This window comes from Apteryx rowi, unplaced genomic scaffold (assembly GCF_003343035.1).
Source record: "Apteryx rowi isolate R43461 unplaced genomic scaffold, aptRow1 scaffold_15, whole genome shotgun sequence".
In the NCBI taxonomy this organism is placed as follows: Eukaryota; Metazoa; Chordata; class Aves; order Apterygiformes; family Apterygidae; genus Apteryx; species Apteryx rowi.
The window spans coordinates 1,792,180-1,812,903 of NW_020447752.1; the positions used below are offsets into that span (position 1 = coordinate 1,792,180).

At 58.5% G+C, this 20,724-nt stretch overlaps 1 protein-coding gene across 1 annotated transcript in view; it reads right to left on the minus strand.

The window, feature by feature from the left end:
• Positions 1-6: 6 nt before the first annotated feature.
• The window catches only part of NCOR2 (nuclear receptor corepressor 2), a 222,757-nt gene continuing 202,039 nt past the window's right edge, over positions 7-20,724 (minus strand). Inside the window, exons 33-47 of the mRNA XM_026058822.1 lie at positions 18,367-18,594; positions 17,425-17,670; positions 15,617-15,766; positions 15,037-15,177; positions 14,763-14,925; positions 13,717-14,150; positions 11,141-11,284; positions 10,859-11,007; positions 10,357-10,550; positions 8,514-8,663; positions 7,565-7,710; positions 6,240-6,293; positions 2,223-2,450; positions 511-690; positions 7-224 (exon numbers count right to left, since the gene is read on the minus strand). Of these exons, the coding sequence (XP_025914607.1) occupies positions 43-224; positions 511-690; positions 2,223-2,450; positions 6,240-6,293; positions 7,565-7,710; positions 8,514-8,663; positions 10,357-10,550; positions 10,859-11,007; positions 11,141-11,284; positions 13,717-14,150; positions 14,763-14,925; positions 15,037-15,177; positions 15,617-15,766; positions 17,425-17,670; positions 18,367-18,594 (2,789 nt within the window). The 3' untranslated portion in view covers positions 7-42. The remainder of the gene's footprint in view (positions 225-510; positions 691-2,222; positions 2,451-6,239; positions 6,294-7,564; positions 7,711-8,513; positions 8,664-10,356; positions 10,551-10,858; positions 11,008-11,140; positions 11,285-13,716; positions 14,151-14,762; positions 14,926-15,036; positions 15,178-15,616; positions 15,767-17,424; positions 17,671-18,366; positions 18,595-20,724) is intronic.

The window sequence follows — 20,724 nt, forward strand, 5'->3', positions numbered from 1 at the left end:
GCGCCGTCGCTCGCTCGCCCGCCGTCTGCGCCCCTCGCTGCCTCACTCGGTGTCCGAAAGCGTCTCGTACTGGGAGCAGAGCAGCGGCTTGGGCTCCTCGTCCCAGGCGTGGTGCTGGCTGCCGCCGGYGCCTGGCGGCAGGGACGCGGCGGGCGCCGCCGCCGCCGTCACCACCCCGCTGGGGAGCCTCATGGTCAGCGGGTTGTAGGGGAACGGCGTCGAACCTGCGCGGGGAGGCGAAAGCGGAGAGGGAAAGGGTCAGCGCCCGCGGGTGGCCCGCCGCGACCCCGCTCGCGAGGGCTGGGACCGGTTTGGGGAGGCCGCGTGTCCCCGCGGGGCCGCGCCGCCGGCAGGGAGGCAGAGCGGAGCGGTGGCGCCGCGGGGACAGGCACCACCGGCGTTTGGAGCTCGACGGGGACATCCCGAGCAGGGCACGTCCCGGGGAGCCCCGCACGGGGCGGCCAGCGGCAGCGGGACGAGCCCCCTCGCCCGCGTCCCGTCCCGCCGTACCTGCGGACGACGGCCTGTCCTCCCAGACGCGGTTGGTCAGCGGCGTCCGCCTGTTGCAGTCGCCCTCCGAGTGCACGGAGGAGACGGACGGCGGCCTCTCGCCGGAGGACAGGCCCGGCGCTGGAGACTTGGCCTTGCGGCTGTTGGGCCTGGCGGCGATCTTTGGCTTCCCTCCTCCTCCTGCAAAGAGAAGCGGCCGCTCGTCACCGGGGCCGGGCCAGCGGGGCCGCGGGAACCCGGCGCTTCCCCCAAGCCAGGCTCCTCTTAAGAGCCTGCAAAAACTACTGACGGCTGGTGGAAAGCTCGCGCCGCCCGCTGGCACCGGGGGTCCCGAGCCCCCGGCACGCTCCCCGTCCCCCCGGCCTCTTGCTGCGCGCCCGGGGCCGCGTTCAGCAACTGCCGGCAAAACCCCTGGCGACGCTCGGCCGGTTTGCAAAAGGTCTAAAGCCAAAGCGGCCCCAGGCTCGCTGCCGGGCAGCTCATCCCAGCCCTTGYGAAAGGGGGATGGACAGACGGACGGACGGCCAGCCTCGCTGGTTCCCACCCGGCCGCGGCGCGGCGGCCTCTTTCCCGGCGTGCTGAAGCGCGGGTGGAAGCAGCGGGTGGTTTCATGCGGTAGCCAGAAAAGCTTTTTCTGCGATAAGCTAGAGAGCGCCTTGCCCGAGCCGGCACGACGGGGCCGCGGCGCCACGCTCCCCGCTGCGCTGCAGCCCGAGCCCCGGGGCCGCCGCCGCGGCTCTCGCAAACGGCAGGTCTGCTCGCTCCCTGCAGCTGCGCGCGGGGGCCAAACGCTCCCCCCCAGCCCGTCCCTGGCTGCCCCCCTCCCTGTCCTACCCGGGGGTGCAGGAGTGAGCCCCTCGCCCTGCTGCAGCCCCCGGAGCAGCCAGGGAAGCCGCGGAGCRCTCGGCCAGGTTGGTGAGCCCCGCCGGGCTCTGCTCGCCTCGCCGCAGCGCGGCCTCGCTCCTGCAAAGTCCACCCTTTCCTACTGCTTTGTCCTTCCTTCAGCTCCCCTCTTGCTCCGAGCCCCGGCCCATCCATCCGTCCCCCGGCCGGCAGAGCGGGACCTCCACGCCGGCAAACCCGGCAGCTCGAGGAATGCTCGGAGCCAGCTTCGCTAACGGGTGACGCCCCGGAGCAGAGCAGGGGCAAAGCTCCCCCGTGCCCCCCGCTCCGCTCCCGCCCCATCCGGGGAGCAGCCTCCTGCCTGCCGGAGCTGCCCTTCGGGAAACGCGCGCCCGGGCTCTGGCCCTGGACCTCGGCCCCCGCGCGCCCTCGGGCTGCCGCCCGCTGAAGTTTTGCCCAGACCGTGTTTTCCCACGGGCTGCGAGCGGGAGGGGGTTTTACGGACCGTTTGGGGGAGCCGTTTTAGTTTATGGCTTTGGCCTTTTGGGGCTAGTTTTGTTTTTTTTTTCTCCATAAACCTCCTCGACGTGATAAGGAAAGGAGATATTAAAAACAACAAATGGGGAAAGGAGCACAGTCAGTGGTTTAGAGAAAGCAACAGCACCTTCCGAGACTATTAAATTAACATCAAACAAGACCAGGATTAATCAGCGGATTCACAAAGCTCGAAGCCGGGAGGGAGGTGGGGGGAAGAAAACCAAAATGAACAAAAACGGGGAAAAAAAAATAAAAATCCACCCGTGAAAGGGGAAATATCAAGGCTGAGAATTAATAACACAGAAAGAGCGAAGGTGGAGAGGGCTGCAGACCTGGCAAGGAGCGCACGTCCTCGTTTCGTCCATCAGCAGGAGTTATGGGCATAGCAGCGGGCAGGCTTGCACTGGCATTCAGAGAGTTAAAAGCATTGGCACTGAGAGGTGAGCGCTCTTCCCACTGCTCGTCATATTTACCCATTAGGGCTTTCCTAATTATTGCCTCCAACCCCATGTTGGTACTGGAATTCTCTTGGACCGACTGGCTTCTACAACTGATTAGCCCTGGGAGATACGGGAAGGGGAGGAAAGACGGGGACGGGAGGTGGGAGGGAGCCAAATGAGAAGAAAGATGGGGGGACGGGGAAGGGGAAGGGGAGAAAGGAGACAAGGGAGAAGGGAAGAAACAAACAGTCAGCACATTCTYGCAAAGCAACAAACTTTGTCATCTTGTTCTTTAAAGCTCTGCAATGCACTCGTCGCAGGTGGCCCCCCTCCGCCTCCCCTCTCCAACCCGCCCGGGCCTCGGCAGGGGCTGACGGTGGGAAGGAGCAAGGCTTACTCCGTGATTTCTGTGCGCAGACACGGTTTCCCGGGGCTAAAGGCTCGGAGAGGGCCGGGAGGGAGGGAGGGAGGGAAGGGTCTCTGCTGAGCCCCGGGGGGGCACAGCAGGACGGGGGGCTTCGCGCCCCAGCCAGGGCCGGCTCGGCGCGCGGGGGCGAAGGGATGCGTGCGGGTCTGTGCGGATGCACACCCGCATTAAAAACAGGGGTGTGCAGAAAATCCGGGGGGCCGGGCCAGGTTCTCACGGAGGAAAAGACAGGGAAGGAAGGGGGGGGGGGGCCACTGCGAAAAACCTACAAAAACCCGTGCTGGGGAGAAGGCGCCCAGGTCTGGCCTCGGCTCGGAGGCGGCGGTCGCAGGCAGCCCGGGGCAGGCTGCGCCGGCCGGGGAAGAGCCCTCTCGTCCCTCCTCGCGCTCTCGGCAAGCCCCCCGGCCGTCGGCCCTCGCCGGCCCGCTCGCCTGCGCCCCGGCTCGGCCGCGGCTGGGGGACGGGCTGCGGAGGCGCGGTGCTGCGTCCGAGCGCGGGTGAGTCTCAGAAGCCATGCAGTTATGGTGCAGCGCCGCACAGGGACCAGAGGCTCAGCCACGCGACCGGCATTCCCAGCGCGGCGGTTACAGGAGACAAGCAAGGGCAAAATACAGACACGCAAACAGCGGGCCGGCCAGGGCGGCCCCCCCCAGCTCGCTGGCATCGCCGCCCCTCCGCTCGGGAGGCGGCAGCGGCGGCTCCCGGCTCCCTCGTCTTCCTGGGAGCGGGCGGCGTGTCCCGGCTCCCCCTCCACGCCAGGCCGGGCTCCTCGACCCCCTGCGCTTGGGTTTTGCTCTTCCCTCAACCACAGCAGGACGGGCTTTAACCCGGGCAGGCTCGCAGGAGGTTGGGTCTCCCTGGCCGTGTTTTGCCTGCCGCGGACCATCCGGTCGCGGCCAGCAGCATCCTCCTGTCCCAGCTCCCTCTCCTGAGGGAGCTATCTCACGCCATTCCCGGCTTGGCCTTCCCGCGCCTACCGCAAGCATCGACGCCTGCAGAGCTCTTGGCTCAGGATCTTAAACCAAAGGCAGGGAAGTACGATACAGGTGCGACCGTGCACGGGACGCCCGGCACACTGGCACCCCGGCCAGGCAACGCCCGGGTCTCGCGGCTGCTGCGGCCGGAACYGGCGCGGGCCCCGGGGTTTCCCCCCTCGGTTGCAGGAAAGTTTAGCCGTTCCTAGTCGGACTTAAAAATAACAGCCTGGAGGCGTTCCCACTGCCGGAGGGCGTTAATGCTGCTAAATGAAGAGGCRTCGGAGAAAGCGGCGTTGCTGCGGGGCCGGGTTTGCGCCGGGCGCCGCGGGCAGGCGTGCCGTGCGGGTACAGCGCGCCTCTGCCTCTGGGCGCCGCGAACGCCGGCGGCTCGCGGCTTCCCGGGAAGCGGGAACCTCCGTCCTACCACCTCTGTTTCCTGGTCCGTGTCGAAGGCCACGGGCACGTCAGCGGCAGAGCCGGGAGGAGACCCCCGGCGCCCCACCAGCTGCCGGCGCTTTTATTCGAGCCCCCCAAACTGCCTTGCTCCTGTCCACACCTAACCCTGCCRGGGACTCGCTAAGGTTAATTCCTGATTACGGGGGGGAAGCAGCCTTCGGAGGGGAAAGGCACCGGGCCGCGGGGCTCCAGCAGCCGCCGACACCTAAAGGGAAACGTGTTCGGGTGGGCAAAAGACCCGGCTGCAACGGATGCAGGTCCCACGGGGCCCAAACCTCGGCCTCGCTGCGACCCCTCGAAAGGGGCGATGGGCAGCAGCACAGGGAGCCTCGGCCGAGCCCCCGCGCTCCCCCGGCAGGGCTCCCGGACCCCACGGCACGGCCGGGCCGCAGGCTGGCAGCGTTCAGTCCCCAGCGCCACGGAGGCAGCCGCAGCCATCTCCGCCTGCCCGCGGACGCGGAGCAGCAAGGAAAGCCCGCGCAGGAGTCTCCTGACAGYGTCTGCACGCCAGCAGCCCACACGGACGCTCCTGCAGCCCACAAACGTACGGGGCGGCTATGCTGGCAGGAGGTGCTGCTGCCTTACAGCCAGGGCTGGCGACAGCTCAGCCCTCCCCACGCTGTCCTCCTGCCTAGGGCTGATCTCTGCGCCATGCCCGGGAAGCCCTCAGTGCCCCCCCCACGCCGTGGGGCCGCTTTCAGCCCTCTTTGCCAACAYCACTTCCTTCAGCTTCTCTCTCTCTCCTGTTTTCCCGGCTGGGTTGAGAGCCACGGGGGCAGCAGAGCTCGAGAGGATGCGGTGTCCCTCAGGAAGCTCCTAAGCCACCAGCTGAGCTCCCGCGTGGTCCCCACGGGGCTCCGGGGACTGTGCCGAGCCCTTCCCAGCTCCTCGAGAGCAGGGCGGCTGCACCCCAGCTCTTTGGTGGCTGGGGTAATGTCCCACGKGTTAGCCAGCAGGTTGATGCTAGTTAGGGTTGGAGACTCGTGCTAAACCACGCCACGGCTGCCTGGAGCCTGCACGGGGCTCTGCAGAGGCGCTCAGATACCACCAGCAAAACTGTTACTCCAGAATCAGGCTTTTAGGCTTAAAGTCTCTGTCAACCCAAGGGCACCAGAAACTCCCCCTCTCTGCATATCATCAGAGGGTGACATAATCCTGCCCAGAAAGCTCTTCTGCGTGGGACTAGCTGCACTGATGTGGCTGGAAGGGAGCTGAGATCCAGCTACCAGCTGCGCTTTCTCTTCCTCCCAACTACTGAGAAAGCAAAGTCAACCTGTGCTTTAAGTACCTGGAGGACTAAGTGCATTGCCAGCGCCCCTGTGCCTGACCACCCCTCCATCCCCCAAATAACACCTTCCCTCAGTTCTCAGCCATCACCTGTTCACACAAACGCTCTCAGTTCAAGGCTATGGGATGCTGTGGCTGCCCGAGTTTGCTCCCACAAGCAATTCCTGCATCGTGTCCAGCCTGTGGTGGTGGGAAGCCTGTTTCCCACCCTCGCTCTCCCTTTGCTGATGCCCTACTACCCATCACCGTCTCCTCTTCCTATGTGCGGGGCCACAAGGTCCTGCCAAGAGCAGCACAGGGTCCTGCTCTGCACAACGTCTGCTGCAGCTCTTCCTCCCAGCCAGGGTGGACCTCCTGTGCACCTTACCTGCCGCCGGTGCTAGTGCGCCCTGAAGGCACTGCGCTGCTACAGTTCAATCCTCTCTCTTGGTATCAGATTGCCACCCCGGTTAGACCTGGCCAACATCTTGCTGACAGGCTTTATGTTGGTGTCACTGTTGAGGTTTTAACCTCTGCTCAACCTCTGAGGCCTGCAAGGCTTTCAGAGGAATTACACTGCCTTGTCTCCAACTCAACATCAAGGAGTTATGGTGTGTTGAGGCCTTCAGCCTCTCAGTGACAGTTATGCTTGGTCTTATTGCAAAATAAAACCCACAAAAACAACCCCCCGCCCCCAATATTACACCTACTGAGTCTCCTCTTCCTCACAGCTGTGAAGTCGGTAAGGGATGAGGTATGACACAGATACAGTGTGAGAGTTACCTGCTCCAGTAATCGCTGGCATATTGAAAATCTCTGTCCCGGGCTGCCCAACATCTGGGAAAAAAGAAAGAAGTTCTTTAGTACAGACAGCAGTGCAAATAGGCTGGCTGCAAGGACAGACCTGTCACACTGGCCATGGCAAGATCCCGGTGTCCCCATCACAGCGCCCAGGCTGGCAATAGCCCACGTCCCCCAGGAACTGGGGAGGGTCTGCAGGTGCTGGGACCATAAATCACTGCCTTTGCCTTCTGGGGAACCACAGCCACCACTTCTTGGCAGGTGGGAGCGGGCAGAAAAGCAGACCCCCGAGACCCTGGGCAGTGTCTCCGTGCTCAGTGCTGACCTCCCACCCTCCAGCCCCTTCGCATTACCACCTCTGCAAAGTTAAACCCTCTCTCCTGCCTGCAGGGCTTCCAAAGACTCAAATCCCCATATCCAGGGAGCAGTTTGGGGCAGTGGGGAGGGTGAGGAGGAGAAGAAACATTAAATCAATATTTTCCTTCTTAGCTGAGCTGTTTGACTTGGATATCGCTTTCCTTAGAATAACAGAAATTCTCATAAAATAAGAGCCTTTTCCTATTTCTGTATACTTTCCCTTGATAAGGGAAAGTGTGGAAGGTCATGGGGTTCAGCCGCATGTCCCCAAAGGGGCATAACAATACAGTTGGCTCATGGTAACATCATCCAGGAGACGAGACAGCTTGGTCCCTCTTATCCGATGCAGCTGTTGTAAGATGGATTCAAATTGAATTAGTATTGACTGTATAATGCTGGGCTAAATTAAATTATGATCCTATCTACTCTATTAGTGGTTAATGAATGAACGGGCTGAATTTCTAATACAAGCCAGCCTGGTTAGTTTTACAGAGCTGTACCAATATTGATGCASGGATTAAAGTAATGTTGGGGGGAGATGCATCTCAAGGAGGAAGGATTCAGCTTGGCTGGTCATTCATTAAAATATCAATTGCTCTTAAGTCTCCTCCATGCTCAGCTCATTATTTCCTTCCTATTGAGGTTATCTGGTGCTGTCACGCAGGTTGGACTGACAGCCTCAGAGCAAGGAGACTYGCAGCTGGGAAGCCCTCCTGTCGCCTCCCTGGATGCTCACAGCTGTTGCAGGCACCCCGGGACCGAGGGGGCTCAYTGCAGAAAGCAGCCGGTACTTGCGCTTCCCAGCAAACCACAGCACGACCAGGAGACAACTGGGTGGGAGTCCCAGCCCTTAACTCACAGCAGCACCCATTCCCAAATCTTCTTTGCTTCATGTGTCCTCAAGGCTTGCCCCCCTCGCACSCCCCACTCGCCTCCCCACACGTCCTTACTGTACTCCGTCTCATTCTTGTTGGTCGTGCTGAGCTTCTTGATGATCTCCTGTTTCTTGGATTTCACCATGGCAGAGTTGCTCTCAGTCAGCTTGCTGAAGAAAGCTGGAGGCTGAGTGTTATTTCCTGGGGACTTGGACCCCATCCTGCAAAGCGAAAGGCTGTTAGAAACCACTGTGATGTCCAGTTCACAAAATCTCACCTTAACTGTAACTCCCCCAAATCAGCCCTTGGGYTCCTGCACAGTTTGGGATCTCCAACTTCTCTCTGCAGCTCTACTTTAAATGTATCACTCTGTGGAAACAGCCCTGCAAATGGACAGCCATCTGGGATGCGACACTACTTTTGGCTGCAAGAAAAATTCTTTCCTAATTGTTCCTGCCTTTCAATGAATGAGCCCAACTAAATTCCCTTCTCAGACCTAAAATTCAGTTCCCTAAAAMCAGATCTTTTCTGCTCAGCCAAATGTTCATGAAGAAAGTTTGTAAAGAGAGATGTTTCCAAAGGTACCAAAGAAGGGCCAGGGCATCCTCCACTCCGGGGGAAGGGATCGGAGCTGACGTACTGGGGTTGCTGGGATCTACCAGCAGTGTCAGGACACCTCCGTTCCGCCTGGTCTCGCTGGAGACGGGCAATTTGCTAGGATGAGCTTGCATAGCAGCAGGCAATCAGCACAAGGCTACGTCTAGGAGGAGGATCTCGGGGGCCAGCTCCTCGGAGAGGCGGTTTCCAGAGCCAGCTGGCCCCTCACCCTGTTGCTGGATTATCAGAGCTATAAAAAGGAGACAACCCCCAGCTGGCCTGGCCATACCCTGTGCGCTGAGCAGCGGGCAGCGACGGGGACGCTTCGTAGAGCAAGGCAGGGGCAGGTCCTCCCGTGGCCCAAGGTGGCGTGGGGAGAGGGGGAACACCCTCACGTTGCTTCCACCGCCCCTTCCCTCCGCGTTACCTCTGGTCTAGCTGCTCGCCCTCTCGGTACAGGATCGGGTACGTGGCGTTCTTGGCGTGCTCCGATTCTCCCACGCCGTCTGGTGGAGAGACGGGCTCGATACAGTTGTCCGGCCCGCTCCCTGCCGACGCTTTGCTCTGCTCCGGGGATCTGCGGATGGCGATGGGGAGATGCAATCTGTTTATTGCAACATCCTGTGTCTCTGCACAGCAGCTCGGGGGGTGAGGGGGAGTGGGGAGGACTAAAATAGCTTTCTGTAAAGCAGGGAAAGCAGCCAAACCTTCCACACCCTTGTGGGCTTACAGCGCCTTTTAACACAAGTCTTAGGAACAGAGCAGCTTGGGCATTTTTTGAACCACAGGCGTGCGGAGAAGGCCTGAACTGAGATGYGGCCCAGATTTCCAGGCAGCGGGCCAGCCAGCAACTGGCCCAAATACAGTTACCCAGGAGAGATGGAGGGACGAGTCCTGGGACATTCTGGCTCAGCCCATGGGTCCCTCTACTCTGCAGAGCTCTCCTGCGTTTGCAGGGACCCCGACGGCCGCTATCCCCCAGCCAGCGGCCCTTCGGCGGGCTGGGGCGTTAACCCTTTGGGGAGATGTCTCGCTCAATCCTCCGTCACRTTTGCTAACACACGGGAGGTGGCTGCTGCGCTCCAGGAGGGCAGCATCCAGCCGCCACCGTCCACCCTCATCGCGGGGTCGGGAGCTGGCCCGCCTGGGCTCTTTGGTGGGGTTGCATGGATACGYGGAGCGCTCTGGAGGGGCCGTTCTGGCCAAGGAGGGTCATGCACGGGTTCGCTGGCTGCCTACAGACCGGTCCGGTGCCGGGGCCAGCCTGGAGAGGACCGACACAGCCACGGGCCATGCTGGTGAGGCCTCTGATGCCTGAACRTAGCCAGCTGCCTGGGAGACGGCCAGGGTCAAGTCCGCGAGGAATTCCTCACGGCGAGTTCTGGGAATTTATGTTTTTGTTCTTTCTGTGGTTTCTTTTTTCAATTTTTTCTTCTCTGGGTGGCCAGGGCTGAGTTCTCTCCCCTAATGTTATAAAGCCAATTCTAGGACCATGAAGAGCTGGGAAAAATAATCACATTTACTGACAYGGAATCACATGTTTGGAGACACCACCATTTCCTGGTCATGTCTGGGTCTCATTGAACTGTCTGCATTAGGGCAGGAGGACAGACCCCATTCTAGGATTTCCAATGAAAGACTCCATTTTTTCAACTCACTACAACAGCAGCTAGACTTTTCTTGTGATGTTACTTGCATAATTTGAAAGTGTCTTTTAAAAAAAATAAAGCTGGTGCCTGAAATGGATAATTATAGTTGACACAGCTATAGTTGACATATATCTAACAAGCTTCTGATTCACTGAAAAAGGATGGAGATAAAAATTCATTTTGAATCAACAGAAAATGCATTGTATTGGGTTTTTCGGAACTATCTGGGATCTGATAGCTCACTGCACAGTGACCTGCCAGGGACCAAGGACACCAGCTGGCTGGGGAAGGGGATCATGAACAGACTCTAAGGGGGTCTAGAGTGCATCTCTGGGACAACCGGGGAGGCAAGAGAGGCACCACAGGGCAAAAATGCCAAGATCAGAAGACAACTTTACGCTCTGGGCGTTATAAGCAAGTGATCCATGTGAGCCCCAAGCTGGGGACATAAATTCAGCAAAGCCAAATGACCCACGGCACTGCCCGACCTGGGTGCCAGGTAACCCACGGCACTGTCCAGCTCTTCACCCCAGCAGCCCTGCTCCATCTGAGCTCACACTTTCACAGCAGGCTGGCAAAACCCCTGTCCGTGCCTGCTTCAGTTCGACACTCTGCCCTCACCTTTTGCCTCCTTCGTTCTGCGGGGAGATCCTGGAGGCTGCTGCGTGCTCCTGCTGCTGGAGATAGGCCTCGCTAGGGGTGCGACGCAGGTCCAGCACGGGGCACGTGGCCCCAGGGAAGGAGTACACTGGGGCCTGGATGTGGGAGTTCAGCTGCTGAGGGTGATGGCGTGTGTAGTCCTGGGTGATAACCTCCTAGAAGAAAACCCCAAGTCAGAAATACAGTTGGTTTCCACTTCCTGCTTTGCAGGACTCAACTAAGACAGTGCAAGCAGGAGGAGATGCTCTGCACCGGCTGCATTTCCCCTCCGGTTAGGCCGGTTCGTCCTTGCTGCCAGCTGGGATGTAACCTCTGCCTCCTGCCGAACATGCACCAAACCAGAGGTACTCTGGTCTCTAGCATCACTCCCGGCCCTCCTAACCAGATAGGTTTCAGATCAGCTCTGGATACGGCTCTACCCTCCTCCCCGGGGCCCCAAGAAGGAGAGAGCAAGCTTGCTTACACTGATGTGCTGGGCCAGCGTGACCACCCGCTGGTTCATGCCTTTGACGCTCTGGCTGGACTGCAGCGGCTGGCACGGGGGCTGCTGGCTCTCAGACGGGCGGAGGTGCTGCAGGTGGGCTGCTTCGGGAGCCGAGGCCTTCAGGGAGGCTGCAGGAGGCACAAAGGACAGGGCTGGAGCGGGACAAAAGCTGCCTCCTCTTCCTCGGCTACTGAACAACGTCCTGACATGGCACCAGGGCACGGAGAGCCGGGCAATCCCCGCCGCGGCGCCAACCCTCACCTTGCTGCTTCTGTCGTAGGTCATGCTCTGCGTGCCCCTTCTCTGGGTCCTGCAGCAGCTTGGCCCCCTTCTCGTGGGCCAGGCTGGGCGAGCTCACGGGACTCACGGCCTCGATGCGGTCTGGGCTGTAGCCACCGTGGAAGCCTGAGGAAGGGGAAGAAGGGCCTTTACGCCAGGGCTCCCTTTGCTCTTCCCAAGCACAGCTGCAATGGTTGCTTGCGGGAGGAGTCTCACGTTCAGTAAAGGGGGGGATGAAGAGGTCAAGGAAGATCTGGCAGGCGAAATCATGAGGAACAGACGTGGCTCCGGAGGAGCGGAGAGGACAGGGCAGCGTGCAACAGGCACGAGGCATATCTGCCCTTCCAGCAGCCGTGGGGGCACCTACGCGCACCCGCAGAGCGGGGACCCCCGGGACACCTCCGACTTTGCCTTCTGGTGATGTCCGCGAGAATGTCATGTTCCCCATGGAGCTGGGAACGCCGAGGCTCACAGTGACAACGCAAGAAACAGCACCAAACTCAGCCCCTCTGGGCTAGCCCCGTGCTCAGCCCCTCTCCCTCCCGTAGTGAAACACGGAAAAATAGAAACAAGGCTACGCCGGGAGGGACAGCAATCCCCTGCATGAGGGGAGGTGGGCTGCAAGGCAGATCTCAAAGCGCTTTACAAAGAAAAGCCCAAAGGCCAACGCAGCCAACATCAGTGATTTGAAAATTGGGCACCAGGCCCTTCAGACTCCAGATCCTGCTCCAAAGACACCAGAGTGACACACTGGGGGACAAAAAGGCTCCTTGACCTTTCTCTGCCTTTTGAGCCCTTGGCGTGCCCCAAGCTGCATCAAAACAGGCCAAGCTGGAATAATGGACCATCACTATCTTTGGCAGAGAGAGGAAACTGAGGCACAGACAGGCTGTGCTTCTATAGACCAGGGGCAAAGGACCTGGGTGTCCTGGACTCCCTAAATCCCAGGTCCAATGGTCTACAGTGAGGGAGACATACACTGCCTCTCTCCAGCTAAGAAAGTTTGGTAACACTGACAGCTTTCGTCTCAACAGGCCTTTAACCTCCTAAATCTGAATTCCTAGAAGCTGCCAATTTGAGGCGGATCTGGCACGTGACCCACGGCGCTGACTGAGGGCCCCCAGTTCCCAGAGCGAACTCTGTTGCGGCTGCCTTGACACACCGACCTCGCACGTGGGGGAAGCCACCCTCTCTGGCACGACCTCTCAGGCACCAAAAATTAAGCAAGTCCTGGGGAATGCAAGACCTTTGCATTCAGCTCATGGATTGAAGAGAAGCCCCTCTTCCTTGGCACAGTTAATGATCAGCTGGAGAAAGCACTAACATCAGGAAAAAATGTGCAGGAAAAGCTAAGCTGGGCAATGCGTCTGTAGCCAGAGGCACATCCTGGGCCCTGGACCTCCGTTAGAAGGGCTGGGGACACGAAGACATCAACAAGCAGTGGGATGAGAGGATCGGGAAGTGCAAGGGAGAGCAGCTCTCCTCCCCCACACCACACTGCCATGCCTTTCCATGTGTTTTCCATGCTCTTTCCTATTGTGTTATAGAAAGGGGGATTTGGTGGTGACACCCAGTGCTGATGGCCATGGCAGACGCTGGCAGATGCTCCACCTTGAAGAAGGTGCCCCATTAAATCACTGCAGCTGCCTGCTGCTTCTACACACTGACAAGGAGTCTGGATGAATGCTCTGGGTGAAGCCGATAACTCACCCCAGAGTTGTCCCATCATGATCAACCCAGACCCTGAATCCTATTCCCTTCCTGCACCTTCTTCTGGAAAAACTTATCYCACCACTTTTGTGTTGTACGCAGGATCTCTGTCGAGTGGTTATTGTGGTCTGCTCTGGAAAGAGCTGCAGAGCACGGCTGGGTTAAGCGGTCCCTGAACCTCCCTGTCCACATTTCCCTCTTATCCCACGTCCACTGCTAGGGAGCCTAAGTAAGGGTATCCCACCAGAGCTACACCGTCCAGCAGCCTGCAAAGCACTTTGAGATCCTGAATGCTCAAAGGCACAACTGCGAGCAGTGACGTGCCTGTCTGACAGCCAGCGGCCCCGTCACGCTCTCCTCTTCGTTCATTTGATTTACTACCCACAACTGTTTCTTACAGACTGCCTGGGAATTTCTAATTATGGGGAAATCAGAATTAGCAAATTGCTATTGTCCGTAAAAAGCAATACCAGGAACTGAATGACATTTGCAAAACAAGACTTGGCAATGGAAAAAATTAAAAGAAGGTGGGAGAAGGGAAGATCCCTAAAACACACACAAATAAAAAGCCTGGAATAGTGTAACAACTGGAAAGCAGAGGGACAAACACACTCAAGGAGCTGACGAAGTCAACAGCCAAAACGTGCAACTAAAAATAAGATATAACAAAATAAAATTGGTTTCAGGCCACAGATTCTCTCTCTCTCTCTCGCCCCTCTCCTCCAATTTCTTACCATCACTAGTGGAGTCGTTACTTAGCGAGCCTCTTTCTCGCTGCCCCTTATTGCAAGAAATTTGACGCATGATAATCACATCTATGAAGTTGGCCGCTGTTGTGGTGGTCTTACCGAGTGCTCGGAGCTCCTGTTCCTGCATTGAAAAGGGTTTACTTTGACTCTTTTCTCTACTGTGCTGCTCAGGGCCTGAGGCTGCGTGCTGCTGGTCCAGAGAGTGATGGTGCTGCTGGCTTTTCCCCTGTCCTCTGCTATAGTGATGAGAAGAACCAGGCCCAGAGGCGGGTAAAGGCCTCGACTCCATGGCTTTAATAGGTGAAGGCGACTGTTCTAGGTTGGCCCCAGCGGGCAGCTTTGAGGTGAATATGTTGTTGTCAGTCTGGGGACGTTCTACCTTGGCTTCTCGGGCCCTCGAGGCCTCTTTCTGTAGGATGGCCGGGTCCACCATAGGTGCATAGCTGTCCATCGCCCCAATGGAGGAGCGCAGGGTGGAGGCTGAGGGGAAGCCTGCAGAACGGATTGGCGACGTGGTAGTGGTGGACGAGGATCTTCAAGGCAAAAGAAAAAGAGGCAAAGATAAGAGAACCAAGTGGCAAAAGGGAACTACTGCTACCCATCCCCCAGAGTCCAGGTATTTAGCCAAGGTATTAGCCCTGTCTGTCCAAGGTCCTTACAGAACTCCTGGGTGTTGAGTTGGCCCATACTGGAGAAGGTGACGAGGACTCAGACTGAGTCTCCAGCACCTCGGGGTCCCCCGCAATAGCTGGCCATGGGATATTTGCTGTGGCCAGGATAAATCAACCAGAGAGAACAAAAACCATGGAGCAAGTCCCAGAGACCTTAATAATCCCAGAAGAAGGAAACTTTCAGTAAAAGCAGTGATATCTGTATTTGGTCACAGACAGCCCTCAAACATTCCTGCTTTGTTTTGTGGTAATAGTTAAATCCATCAGATAAAGCCAAGGAAAGGCATACCAAAATCTGCCTCTCCCCATCACAACTTTTTTGCAAGTTCCAGTCCTGCTCTCCCCGAGATCGAACGCCAAAATACTCTTGCTCAGTCTCAGTGGTGCATGAACCGATGCTCATTAACTAACCGCTGTGGCTGGCCACAGTGCGGAGGTCTCGGCAAGCGGCAGCGACCTTAGTGGGGGACGTACCGCAGGACGGAAGGGGTGGGGTTCTCCGAGGAGATGATCTTCATGTTCGTGTTGTGGAGCACACTGGGGCGCTGCTGGATGGTCTCATGGGTGCGGGGGGAGACGGGAGAGTGCTGGTGGCTGTGAGAGTGCGAGGACGAACGGCTGCTGGACTGCTCCGTACCTGGGGGCAGACACAATTAAGGACTTCTTCAGCCCTTCTGATTACAGTCCCAACCCTACCTCCACCCAGCACTGGCCCTGACAAGTTGTGCTGGGCTCCTCCCCAGCCTACCTGGTCTCCAGATGGGTGCATGCTCCACAGTGGTGGATGCTAGGATGGACTTCTCACGCTCCCTCTCACGTTCACGCTCCCGATCCCGTTCCCGCTCAGACGCCGATGATCCCGCCTGTTTGGTCATGTGTGTGGGGCCTCCTGAAACCAAAAGGCAGTGAAAGGACTGCAGGCAGAGAACACTGCCTGCTCTTCAGATCACTTTGCCTATGGAGCAGATAAGCAATGGCTCCATCCAAGGTCACCTAGAGGAGGACAGACCAGGAAAACCAGTGTGACAAAGCCCAAGCAAGTCATGCAGTAGCTATCCTGGCACCTTCTCCTGGGTACAACCTTTACACAAAGCTGTTTGCTCTCTGCCATTTCAGGGGAGACAGGGGAAAAGCAAGGAAGACTACAATGAGCAAACTCAGCACGGTCCAGAGGGATCTGGCCTGAGGGAGCTAATGGTTTGATCCACGAATACGAATGAATTTGGGCTCCCTGATCTGCGCTGGCATGCTGGGCTTATGATCCTGAATAATTTAAGGGACTCCTGCCTGACCATTTTCCTATGGAAAAAGCAACCTGCCAGTGTTACCTGGGGAGAGTGGGGAGCTGCTGTGCCGGCTGCTGAAGGTCTGCGGGGGGCCGGGGATGTAGGTGATGCGGTCCATGGAGGTGGCGGAGGTACCGGGGGTGGGGGGCACGAGGACAGGCAGGTGTGGCACTTGGGAGAGGTCGATGATGCCTGGAGAGAGAAGCGAGAGGACTGTCAGGACGACACTAAGCTGCTGCAGCTTGGCCACGTCGGAGCAGGCAGTGACGCTTGGGAAGGTCGACCCGTCCCACTGCTCTGGCACGGAGTGAGAGGTGCCAGCACAGCCCCCAAGGGGAGGGGACGCTCCTTGGGCAAATACAGTGCGTCCAGCTGCTGGGAACACTTCAGTACAGGGAATCATCTCTTGTTCCCCTCCCTCCCCCCCCAAATGCTTTGTAACAGGTGTCTCATGTTCCCCCCCCCGTCTCCAAACAGGCTGTTTTTAATTTCGTCCGTCCGACTGCACCAAAAGAGACCTGATTTTCAATGGCTCGCTGGGGAGGAGGAATGCCAAGATCTATCCACGCAGAGCGAGAGGGCTACAGCCAGCGTYGGCTGCAGTTCCTCCCAGCCAGCCAGACGCAGACTAACCGCTGCTCTGCATGCTGAAAAGACAGGAGGAACGYACCTCGCACAGCGCATTTGTGCACGTAACCCCTCAAGCAAGCTCCGTTTCTTTTGCAAAAAGCTACATATAATACTAGGAGCATTTTTTTTTAATTTTTTTTTTTTTATCTTTGAAGGTCAGAAGGACCAGGCTGGGAAGTCCTCCCAGCCTCCCGTGGGGTTTACTGCCCCCAGGATGGATACCCATCCAGGGCTGCAAACGGCAGAAGCAGTTTGGTCCCTTCCCTCCAGCTCTCTTACTGTGTTTTATGGGACTCCGATCCGGTCCCACATCCTGCCTGTGACCCAGTTGCCAACTGTACCGATCTGTTCTTTCCCTCTTTTGCCATTTCTCCTAGCTCCGACCTGCTCATTTTCATTTGTGTCTGAGCCTTCCTGCTGCCTGTCCTGCTCCTCTCCCACTAGGGCCCAAGGGCTGCGGAAGAGCAGGGCAAAGCAGCGGTTAGCACGCAGCGCTTCGTGACAGCCTGACAGAGCAGCCCTGCTGGCACGGATCTGCGGAGCTGCGCATCCCCGGAGACCCTTGAGGAGCCAGGAATTACTTCCCACCCCTAACTACCAACAGCCCTTTTTGGAGGGGGATCCAACAGCTGTTTGGATGCCTGCAGCAAATCTAATTGTCAGCTTAGGACAGGAAGCAGAAATCAATAACTTAGCCAGACTGGGGGTGAATCTGGGGAGGCAGAATCCGGCTAGCGCATGCCATGCCTGCCAGAAACGCTATCGGAGCCCCAACCAACACAGCCACCCGGGCTCAGAGCCTGCTTCGGCCGCCCGATGGGCTCTGCAGCAGCAGCTTGCTGCCCTGGCTGCCCGCTCGGGCTGCGAGGTCGCTGCGGTGCCAGAGCTGAGCAAGAGGAGCCCTTCTCCCGGCAGCTCTTGAGGGGGCTCCCAGCACCATGGAGTACTTCAGATGGTTGACTTGCAACCCTATGTCAGAGCTGCATGCAAGGAGCCTCGAGAAACTAAAGACAGTGAAAAGAGCAGCAACCCTCCTCCCCAAAGCTGCCAAGTGATGCTACTCCTATATCCCTGGGTGACTCCACACCGCTGGCTTGGCCCTCGGACCCAGCCACAGCTTTGGAGCAGGCAACAAGCTGGTACCTCTGGGTCTGACCCAGCTGCCTCTCAAAATATAAAAACGCCACCAACCCCCCGAGACAGGGCCGCGCTTGGAGGACCTGCTGTATAGTTGAGAGCCAGCGAGGGTTCCCGGGGCGACAAGCCACGCAGCATGTCCGCCCGCTGCGCCATGGCCGTGGCTGCGGCGTTGTGGTGCATCTGCTGGGAGGTGATGTAGTCGTTGATGATGGTCTGTCGGTTCTCCATGGCAGCCGTGTCTGGGTACCCCCTGATGAGGTACGGGGGGTAGAGGTGGGGGTACGTGGGGCTTGGAGCCAGATGCCTCGGCAGGTAGTAAGCAGCAGCTGGGAGAGACAAAGATGCCGAAACAAAGTGGGTTTCCCCGGAGATTGGTTTCTGGGAGACAGCAGGCAGGGCCTGACATGGGGGAAACGTGGAGGCTGCCTATGCTAGCAGGGGACACGTTCCGAGACACCGGATGCCTGATTCAGCAACCGCAAAAGCCYGTCCACCTGGCCCTCGGCTGGCAGGCCCTGCCTTTGGGAACATCAGCTTTCACGAGCTTGGGGGCGGAGGAAGCCAGAAGGGCTTTTCTTTTTGCTGTCTCAGGGCCTTAAACTGCACAGCTGGCAGAGGCTCAGCGTTTGCTGGAGATACTTGGTCAGGACACAGAGGCAGCCGGGCGAGGAGAGCGCTGCAGATGCAGCTCCAGAGGTGAGCCACAATTAAAGCAGCCTAGTTTTGATGAGTCTCCTGGTGCTGCTTGGGGCAAAGCAGACTGCTGCAAAGCCCGTGACGGCACGTTTGGCTGCGCCTCATTACACAGCTTGTAAAGGAGAAGGGCCAAACTGATCCCCTGTTACATCAATAAAAATCCAAACTATCTCCTGTGGGGGATAGTTTGGATAAGCAGGGCTTAAAGCCGGCTCCACCACGGCCAAACCCGAAAGCAGTGCTTTCGCTTGGCACAACCTCAGCCTTTTGGAGCTTAGCAAGGAAAAAGCAATCTCAAACCCACCRTAACCTGCTCCGGAAAGTACCTGCTTCCAGTTGGATTCCCCTGGGGATGGCAGCAGGGTCGAAGGCCAGCGGGATGTGGCCCCGGTACAGGTCGACCCCGCTCACGCCCCGGAGCAGGTGCTCGTACGGGGAGATGGGGTGGTGGTGCTCGGCCACCGGGGCGTGTGGAGACTTGGAGTTGGTGAGCTCTCGTGACGTGGGGGTGATCTTCCTGTCCTGGGACACCGGCTTCCCGGCAGTGATGCTCCCTGCAGCAAGCAGAAGGAAATGAGTCAGAGAAGCTGAGCGCTGCGGCCCCGAGGGATGCTCGCGGCTCCCGCTGACCTCGAGGGGACCTTCAACATCCTGCTCTTGTCTGCCACCTCCCAGGGACCAAAGGAGAGGGACAGGGCAGAGGTACGAGGGCAACGCACCAGGCGACCCCGTCCTCRCCAGCAGCAGCACCGGGAACGTCACTCCCGTGAGGCCTGCGCAGGGAGCGCGTGTGCCCCAGGGACGGCTCTCCCGCGCAGCACTTGCACGAGAGGAGGGACAGACAGCGACCGATTTGTCCCTCTGTCCCTGGTGGGAGGCAATAGGCGGCCCTGTTCTGGCACAGCGGGAAGCGGAGCCATGGAGGCCAGCCGGTGCCAGGAGCCGTACGAAAGGATTTCTCGATTCCTGCACCCCGCCGCCCCTCACCAACGCAACCTCCGTGGCCTCCTCAGCAAAGACCTCCGCGCAAACCTCGCACCTAGTGACTGGAGGGCCGAGGCAGCTCCCCGGGGCACTCTTACAGCGGGAAGCACACGCCAGGTGCCAGGTTTTGCTTCTGAAGGGAACAGAGGGAAAACTTTCCCCTTAATCCACCTTACGGCTGCCCTCCACAGAGGTCTTAGTTTAGCTTCAAAGACAACAGCTTTCAAGCTCTTCCTATCTAAGACCCCTCAGCATTTCCCAGTGGTGGCCCAGACCCTGGAGGCGCAGTGAGTTTAAGCTCACTGACCTTGGGTTTGTGTTTCTCTGTTCACAGCTTGAAAATACTCCCTAGCAGGGAGCCCAGCGAGAGACCTGTGATGTGCCGGCTGATCCGCTGGACAAGCTCGTCCTGGCCTGCACAAGCACCCCATGGCAGAGCCTGGCTCCACGTCCTCAGCGTGCCAGCAACGAAGAGGTTAATGCTGCAGAGCTGAACAAGGGACCCCAGAAACTCCCAGCAGTGGTGATGAAATACAGTTCAGAGGGTTCAAACACCAGTCGCCCTCCGGAGCCGTCAGCTCTTTCACAACCAGCGGAGAGGAGGCTGGAAGAATGTCAGGGCCTTCCCTCGGCTCGGCCAGCCTGAGCTGGGCACTGGTGGCCCTTCCCACCCCGCCTGGGACATGCATCACCGGTTCATGTGCCCTACCAGCAGGCTGGGGCACCTCTTGCACCCAATGGCCCAGAAACGAGCCCACCAATTCGGAAAAAAATTCAAGCCAGCCCATCCTTTCCATCAGGCAAGTAGGTGCATGAAAGCCCCGTCTCCGCAGACAGGCAGACGGACAGCAGACCAGACTGCCACAGCGAGGTGATTCCCCAGCCCTTGCCCAGCCAGCCCTGGCTCGGAGAGCAAAGCGCAGCCACGYGGCCGCCCCGGCCGGTTCAGGGCGCTGGCCCTGCTCGGCTGCCCGGCTTCCCCGCGCTCGCTGCGGGGGGTGTTTACACCCCCTCGTACGCACGCAGAAAAATCCAGCCCCGTTGTTGTTGACTTTCAAATAACCATGGCTACAACATGGGTTATGCGAACCGCCACTCCCTCTCCTTTCACAGACCTCAGCGACTTGGCACGGCCGCTAAAGAAAAAAAAAATCAAGCCTACTGCAGAGGCAGAAGGAAGGTTTAGCTGACTTGGAAAAGCTCCCTTCCAACTTCGACCCACGATACAGGGACTCCTCTTTAGAGACTCCTCGGCCTCTGCAGACCCTTCGCACCCCCATACCCCGTGATCTCGAGACACACAGGATTCTGCTTTCCTGCTGGCGCTTTACAGAAACATTTGATTTTTCMCTTGAGAAACCTCCCCGCAGCCTGGGTGTTGCCTCCCCAGCATCAGAACAGCATGTTCACCATATGTGCAGCTCTCAAAGAGCCACCAAGCAAYGGCAAGCTTCCCCAAAATGCAGCTCCTTTCTTGGTGGGAATAATTGCCTTAACTAGAAAGATGACAGAGACTGCAGCAACAGGACATGCCAACCAMAAGGTCCAGGCAGAGAATTGCTGTGCTAACACTCGCCCAACCCGCAGCCGGCCAGCGACGAGCAAGTGCTGGAGGCTTTATGGAGAAGCTCTGTGCTGCTTGCGGCTCAGAGGTGGCTTGCGCGAAGCACTGCGCTGCACAGCCCAATCTTGCATTCCTC